At 58.7% G+C, this 8,185-nt stretch overlaps 1 protein-coding gene across 1 annotated transcript; it reads right to left on the bottom strand.

Moving 5' to 3' along the window:
• Positions 1-5,180: 5,180 nt before the first annotated feature.
• Positions 5,181-7,497, bottom strand: LOC141998333 (natural cytotoxicity triggering receptor 3-like). The gene is made up of 5 exons (XM_074971076.1): positions 7,415-7,497; positions 6,977-7,048; positions 6,195-6,542; positions 5,976-6,098; positions 5,181-5,657 (listed from the first exon to the last, which is right to left on the bottom strand). The coding sequence occupies exons 1-5, from the start codon at positions 7,479-7,481 to the stop codon at positions 5,584-5,586; spliced, it is 684 nt and encodes a 227-aa protein (XP_074827177.1). The 5' UTR covers positions 7,482-7,497; the 3' UTR covers positions 5,181-5,583.
• Positions 7,498-8,185: the final 688 nt, after the last annotated feature.

Here is an 8,185-nt window from a genome sequence, read left to right as displayed (position 1 = left end):
ATTCTGATTCCCCCAGGGAACAGGTCAAAAATGAATGACCCAACCACCGAGCAGCCCTGGGTTCGATGTTCCAATGTTCAATCCAGTCTAGTTGATGCTGGCTCCACATTTCCTGTTTCTGATGCGTTGGAGGTGCATGAGGGGATCTTGAGGTGGGAGGGATGGACAGACAGACACTGCGGGTGGGAGGGATGGGTCGAGACTGCAGAGAAATGGGGAGATCCTGCAGAAAGAAGGGTGGGTTAGAGTGGATAGATGGGTGTACATGGGGCTAGGCAGACAGACACGGAGCTAGGGGTGGGGTTAGATGAAAGGATGGGTACAGATCTAGGGATGGAGCTGGCGTACAGATGTATAGCTAGATCGGTATGGATGGAGGATGGACAGATGAACAGTCATAAATGAAGTGCTGGGGTGAGATGAGTAGATAGATAAGGATCTAGACTTAGAGAACAGATGCAGCTGGATCTAGGGGTGGGGTAGATGGACGGATGGACAGAGATGGATCTAGGGATGGGGCAGGTGGACAGATTAAATTAGCCAGGATTTACTGCTCCCAGGTGGGAGTGAGGAGGACAATCCAGAGGACAGGGCTCAGGGCTGGCAGCGACTCCATGGTCCCCGCCCTTTGGGTGACTCGGTGGGGCCACAGCAGCTCAGCCTCAGCATCCTCCGGAAATGTCACCTCTCGGGGGTGGGGGGCGGTGTAAGGGTTTGTTTTGAGCACCTCTGAGATGGCTGCAGTGAGAGGCCGGGGACAAGGGATGGATGCGGGGTGGCGGGGGGTGCTATGCACAGTGTGAGGGGCTGGCTGGTGAGTGTGCGTAGCTGCACCCCACTGGAAGGGAAGTGGGGTCTAATGCTGGGAGCGGGGCTGTGGTGGGGCACAGTCTGGGAGCCAGGACTCCTCGGTTCTCTCCCTGGCTCTGAGACGGGAGTGGGGCCTAGTGGGTACAGTGGTGCTGGGAGCCAGGACTCCTGGGTTCTGTCCTCAGTTCAGTGTCTCATCTTGGGCCATGTTCCTTCCCCTGAGGGAGGGGGGGGCGGGGCCAGCTGTCAGGGTTGATTCACCCCTGGCCCCCAGCCCTGGGTTCCTGCTGGCGCCCGTCTCACCTGGGCTGTGGGTCTGAGCAGGGGCGGCAGGTGAGCATGGGGCAGCTGCCGGCCCCCAGCTCCATCCTCCTTACCTCCCGCCTGACTGTGCCAGCTGCTGGGGCTGAGCTTATTCCTCTGGGTGACTCCCCTCGGGCCGGAGAACCCAGGAGTCCGGGCTCCCAGCCCCCTCCGCTCTAACCACTAGACCCCACTCCTCTCCCAGAGCCAGGGAGAGAACCCAGGAGTCCTGGTTCCCAGGCCCCACTGCTCTAACCCACCAGCCCCCACTCCCCTCCCAGAACCAGGGAAAGAACCCAGGAGTCCTGGCTCCCAGGCCCCGCTGCTCTAACCTTCTCAGCCCCACTCCTCTCCTAGATTTGGGAGTCCCGAACCTTTTGTCATGATTCAGTTCAGGTCTGTGCAGAGCCCGGCATGAAAGGGGCCCCGATTTTGGTTGCGGGGCGAAATCTGTGCAGCACCTGGCGCAACAGGGTCCCTGATCTTGGTCAGAGGGGCCTGTGCCGTGCCTGGTTCCGTGGGGCTGGGAGTGGGGCTCCATTTGCGACTGTGGTACTCGCTGCCGTCTCTGTGGCAGGCCGGAGCGCGCTGAGTGGCTCGGGGCTCTGTCTGCACTTGAGCTCCTGGGTGGCGTGGTGACAAACAGGAAATTCAGCATCGGGCGAGGCCGCAGCTTGTGCAAAGGCAGCTGCAGGCAGGGCGGGGGGTGATTTACAGTCAGCGACAGACGTGTCGGAGTCGGGGCCGTGTGCGACGCACAAATAACTGACCACGGTTTCCGTCTGACGAGCCGGAGTCGACCTCCAGGCGCTCAGCTTGCAGAGCCAAAAATGCTTCTAGCCCTCATGGGTGCAAAGAAACCTCTCCAGCCAGGGGCGAGTGGGACCCATGCCTGAGTCTGCAGAGACCCTGAGCTGATCGCTCTGGGAAGGGAGAGCTGCCCCAAGTGTGATCGGAGTGGGCTGGCTCAGGAGGGGCTCTAACTCACTAGACCCCTCTCCTCTCCCAGAGCTGGGGAGAGAACCCAGGAGCCCTGGCTCCCAGCCCCCCTGCTCTGAACCCACAAAACCCCACTCGCCTCCCCGTGTACGTCACCCTCTGGCAAGCATAAAGGGCCGATTCAGGTTTGATTTTCTAGGGTTCCTTCCGAAAATGTAACTCTGCCCCAGCTTGAGCCCCACCCCGAGACCAGGTCACAAAAATTTATGCTGTCAAAGCCTCTGGGCCGGATCCCAGCTGGTGTCAAGCAGCCGCACGGCCACTGACCTCAATGGGGCCAGATCCTGAGCTTCTGGGAACCCGTTCCACTGAAGTCCGAAGAGCTACAGACGATTGACACCACCTGGGGTCTGGCCCTAGAGATCTCTGAAGAAGGATCACACCAGCAGCCCTGCAGGGGGCACAGTCCCCTCCCCAGACCCACCCACACCCCGTGGTGGATTTAGAGTTAGTGGGGCCCTGTGCTCAGCTTCATTTTTGGGCCCCCCCCCCTCAGGACCCAGCCAAGAAAAGACATTCTCTCTTATCTCCCCCATCCCTGTTTTTCGTTCTTTTTTTTCTTCCTCCTCCTCCTCCTCCTCCTCTAGTATAAGGAATAGGAAGTAAATGAAAATAAAGTGAGGGACCTCGATGGCTTTTGTCATCGAACTTTTTTTTCACAGACCACTTGAAAATTGCTAAGGGTCTCGGTGGACACTTAATGATCTTTCCAAATATTGTTTGTACCGTTAGCCAACTAGTGTAAAGTGCTTTGGATAAGAGCGCTTTATAAAAAAACCATTGCGGTGCGGGGTCTGGCCAGGAGTTCGGGTGTGGGAGGGGGCTCAGGGTTGGGGTGCAGGGTCTGGGAGTTAGGGTGCAGGAGCGCGGTGGGGGTTCGGGTGTGGGGTCTGGGGTTAGGGTGTGGGAGGGGGCTCAGGGTTGGGGTGTGGGGTCTGAGAGTTAGGGTGCAGGAGCGCGGTGGGGGTTCGGGTGTGGGGTCTGGGGTTAGGGTGTGGGAGGGGGCTCAGGGTTGGGGTGTGGGGTCTGGGAGTTAGGGTGCAGAAGCACGGTGGGGGTTGGGGTGTGGGGTCTGGGGTTAGGGTGTGGGAGGGGGCTCAGGGTTGCAGTGCGGGGTCTGGCCAGGAGTTCGGGTGTGGGAGGGGGCTCAGGGTTGGTGTGCAGGGTCTGGGAAGGAGTTAGGGTGCAGGAGCGGGGTGGGGGTTGGGGTGTGGGGTGTGGGGTTAGGGTGTGGGAGGGGGCTCAGGGTGGCAGTGCGGGGGCTGGCCAGGAGTTACGGTGTGGGAGGGGGCTCAGGGTTGGGGTGTGGGGTCTGGGAGTTAGGGTGCAGGAGCGGGGTGGGGGTTGGGGTGCAGGGTCTGGGGTTAGGGTGTGGGAGGGGGCTCAGGGTTGGGGTGTGGGGTCTGGGAGTTAGGGTGCAGGAGCTGGGTGGGGGTTGGGGTGCAGAGTCTGGGAGTTAGGGTGCAGGAGCGGGGTGGGGGTTGGGATGCGGGGTCTGGAGTTACGGTGTGGGAGGGGGCTCAGGGTTGGGGTGCAGGGTCTGGGAGTTAGGGTGCAGGAGCAGGCTGGGGGTTGGGGTGCAGCGTCTGGGAGGGAGTTAGGATGCTGGAGGGGGCTCAGGGCTGGGGCAGAGGGTTGGGGTGCAGAGCGCTCACCTGGGGCAGCTTCTGTTTGGTGCGCGAGATGCAGGTGGAGATGGGGGGGTGCAGGAGTCAGGGAGGTCAGGGGGCTGGGGGTGTGTGAGGGGGGTGCAGGAGTCAGGGCTGGGGTTGTGGGGAGGTCAGGAGCGCGGGCAGGGGGCTGGGTGTGTGGGGGCCTCACCTGGCCGCCAGCACCAGCCAGCAGCAGGAGCCCGGCTCACCAGCTGGGCGAGCACCCCGCACGCCGGGCCTCCAGCACGGCCCTTAAATGGCTCCCTCCCTGCTCTCCCCCGCAGCTTCTGCCCCCGCGAGGCTCCCCCCCAGGGGGTCGTGGACGGTGCTGGGCTGCCCGGCCCGGGGTCCCCCTGTAGTTGGGGGGCCCCATGCCAGAGCACTGTGTGTTTCATTGTAAATCCGCCTCTGCCCACACCCAGGAGCCCGACGCCCGGAGCCGCAGGCCATTTCCTGTACCAAGGAGAACTATAACGGCAGCGGCCACTAGGGGGTGACAAAGCTCCCAAGTACCCATTGCTCCTGCACAGCCCCTTCCTCTCGCTCCCCGGGGCCGCTCGACGGGGGGGGCAGGGGGCCTCCTGCCCCACTGCCCGCGAGTTTTTGCTCAGCCAATAAGAACGCAGAGGTGTATCTGGGAAACAGAGTGAAAGCGTCACTGAACCTCTTGGGGGGGAAATGCTACGGGGATGGAGCTCTATAAATTCCAGCGAGAAAGAGAGAGATACGATTCCACCAGGGAATGGGTCAAAAATGAACGACCCAACCACCGAGCAGCCCCGGGTTCGATGTTCCGATGTTCCATCCAGTCTAGTTTATGCTGGCTCCACATTTCCCGTTTGCAGTGCGCTAAAGATGCATGAGGTGGGGGATTTGCTGACATACCTGCTCCCAGGACAATGCAGAGGACAGGCCTCAGGCCTGGCAGCGGCTCCATGGTCCCCGCCCTCTGGGCGACTCCATGGGGCCAGCTCAGCTCAGCCTCAGCATCCTCCGGAAATGTCACCTCCGGGGGAGGCCGGTGGAAGGGTTTGTTTTGAGCACCTCTGAGACGGCTGCAGCGAGAGGCCGGGGACAAGGGATAGATGCGGGGTGGCGGGGGGTGCTATGCACAGTGTGAGGGGCTGGCTGGTGAGCGTGCGTAGCTGCACCCCACTGGGAGGGAAGTGGGGTCTAATGCTGGGATCTCGGGGGCACAGTCTGGGAGCCAGGACTCCTCGGTTCTCTCCCCGGCTCTGAGATGGGAGTGGGGCCCAGTGGGTACAATGGTGCTGGGAGCCAGGACTCCTGGGTTCTGTCCTCAGTTCAGTGTCTCATCTTGGGCCATGTTCCTTCCCCGCCCTGTCATTTATTTTCCACGAGGAATAACATGATTGTGAATAAAGGAATTTTCGCGTAATGGATTTTATTTCCACACATTTAAATATATCTATTTTTTGCAACACGTGTCTCTTTGAATCGGCGAATTCCTTCTGACAAATCAAGCCTGCTCCAGACCGGTTTTTCCTGTATAAACCAGGTACCTTTTCTCTAGAATTCGGTTTTCTCTGGCGGCTGACTCCATTACAGCGAGTAATTTACATTCGTAAAAGGAAAAATATTGTCCCACACGGACTGAATCTGGAGAAATATTTCCTTTTCTTTACTGTTCTTCTCACACCCATGATGTAGAGGTCAGACCCACAGACAGAAGCAGAGGAGAGCTGAGAAGCCTCGCCCCTGCAGGAGCCCCCGGCAGGTGGCTCAGAGTCCAGCGAAGTCTGACGGCTTCTGAACCCGGAGCTGGGAAAATCCGGCCGGTGACTGGCCCCCTGAGTGGCTAAATCGGAGACACCTGCCCCGGTGCCGGGGGCGGCTTGGAGCCAGCACCCACCGCGGGATCCACGGGGACAGCTGGGAAACAGAACGAGAGCATCACTGAACAGACTGGGGGGAAACGCTACGGGGATGGAGCCCAATAAATACCAGAGAGAGACTGATTCCACCTCTGGGGTAGAGCGCAGGGGCTGTTTATACTGGGACCCCTCACCCGGCACTGGGACACGGCCCCTCTGGAGTGGGTTGTGGGGCCTGGTTACATGGGGATCCCTCGCACAGTGCTGAGAAGCAGCTGCTCTGGGGTGGGGCAGGGGCTGGTTACCAGCCCGCGCAATGATGCCATGTAACTGTTTGGGACAGGAAGTGAAGGCAGAACCCGCATGGAGCCGGTACCGTTCCAAGGCCGCAGGCTGAGGATGATTCCCAAGGAGAAGAGAACGACGAGCGACAGGCAGATGATGGCTCGGTAAAAGAGGGGCCCTGAGTCCCGACAGAGCTCACGTTCCCCTGCAGCCCCTAGACAATAGAAATGAGGGGTTAGGAGATTCCTGGGATGATGTCCCCTGGAGGGGACAGGCCCCGTGCCCCTTTCCCTGCCCCCCTCACTCTCACCAGTCTCACTCTGGTTTCTCCGCATCACTCTCAGCTCGGTGCCTCCTCCCATCCCTGTCTCCCCACGGTCGAGTTCGATGCAGCACTGATAGACGCCAGAGTCCCGCTCCTGCAGCTCAGCCAGGGTCAGCGTCGCCTTCCCCTGTCTGTGCTCGTCCAGACTGGACACACAGAGCCGCCCCCGGTAGAAGGGGTGGTTAGAATCCAGCTCCAGATCCTCTCCGGATCCCCTGAGCCAAAGCACATTGGTTCTCTTGCCGTCTCTGTTCTTAAAGGTGCAGCTCAGGGTCATGTTCTCCCCGGCTGTCATGTGGAGGGACCTGGGCTCCTGGGAAACTCCCAGACCAGCTAGGGAAGAGAGAGAACCCGCATCATACACCAGACAGCACCGTGCGGCAGAATAGACCCGTCCTGGCCTTTAGAGAGAGCATCAGCCGCTGTATTCCTGTGTGGAGAGCTAAACCTTCACCTCTCTCTGGTTCCGTAGCCATGTCTGTCTCTGTTCCTGGACTCTCCTTGGTGCATCCATCCATCCTCTGACCCTCGGTCCATCCATTCTCCAGTCCTGGAGCCGTCCATCCATCCTGCTACCTATCCACCCTTTCTTTCTAGATCCACGGCTGTCAATTCAGCCATCCATGTTCCATTTCTATCGCACCCGCTCTCCATCCACACTGCTCTGTCTATCGCCAGAGAAGAGCCGCAGTGCTGGAGACTGGATATATCCAGTCATTTGTTCACCCCAACAAGAGCAGTTACTCTGAACGCTGCAGCAAACTCACCTGGTTTCTGGGCAGACGCTCCAACATTTGGGATCTGCACTCTCTTGCAGCCGGCTGGAATTTCTGAAACAGCTGTGTTTGAATTAAAAAAAGATATGTAACACTTTAGCGCAATCAATGGAAAAATGAATGACCCAACCACCGAGCAGCCCCGGGCTGGATGTTCCGATGTTCAACCCAGTCTAGTTGATGCTGGCTCCACATTTCCTGTTTGCGATGCGTTAGAGGTGCGTGAGGGGATCTTGAGGCAGGAGGGATGGACGGACAGACACTGCAGGTGGGAGGGATGGGTCGAGACCACAGAGAAATGGGGAGATACTGCAGAAGGAAGGGTGGGTTAGACTACGTAGACGGGTGTGCGTGGGGCTAGGCAGACAGAGATGGATCTAGGGGTGGGGCAGGTGGATGGATTAAATTAGCCCGGATTTGCAGACATACCTGCTCCCCAGGTGGGGATGAAGAGGACAATGCAGAGCACGATGCTCAGGGCTGGCAGCTGCTCCATGGTCCCCGCTCTCTGAGCGGCTCGATGGGGCCAGCTCAGCTCAGCCTCAGCATCCTCCGGAAATGTCACCTCCGGGGGAGGCCGGTGGAAGGGTTTGTTTTGAGCACCTCTGAGACGGCTGCAGCGAGAGGCCGGGGACAAGGGATGGATGTGGGGTAGCGGGGGGTGCTATGCACAGTGTGAGGGGCTGGCTGGTGAGTGTGAGTAGCTGCACCCCACTGGGAGGGAAGTGGGGTCTAATGGTTAGACCAGGGGGGGCATAGTCTGGGAGCCAGGACTCCTCGGTTCTCTCCCTGGCTCTGAGACGGGAGTGGGGCCTAGTGGGTACAGTGGTGATGGGAGCCAGGACTCCTGGGTTCTGTCCTCAGTTCAGTGTCTCATCTTGGGCCATGTTCCTTCCCCGCCCTGTCATTTATTTTCCACGAGGAATAACACGATTGTGAATAAAGGAATTTTAACATAATGGATTTTATTTTCACACATTGAAATATAACTATTTTTTGCAACACGTATCTCTTTGAATTGGCGAATTCCTTCTGACAAATCAAGCCTGCTCCAGACCGGTTTTTCCTGTATAAATCAGGTACCTTTTGTCTAGAATTTGGTTTTCTCTGGCGGCTGACTCCATTACAGCGTGTAATTTACATTCGTAAAAGGAAAAATATTGTCCCACACGGAATGAATCTGGAGAAATATTTCCTTTT

The sequence above is a fragment of the Natator depressus genome, chromosome 14, assembly GCF_965152275.1.
Source record: "Natator depressus isolate rNatDep1 chromosome 14, rNatDep2.hap1, whole genome shotgun sequence".
NCBI lineage: Eukaryota > Metazoa > Chordata > Testudines > Cheloniidae > Natator > Natator depressus.
The sequence above is the reverse complement of the archived record's forward strand: the minus strand, read 5'-3'. Positions and strand labels throughout refer to the sequence as shown.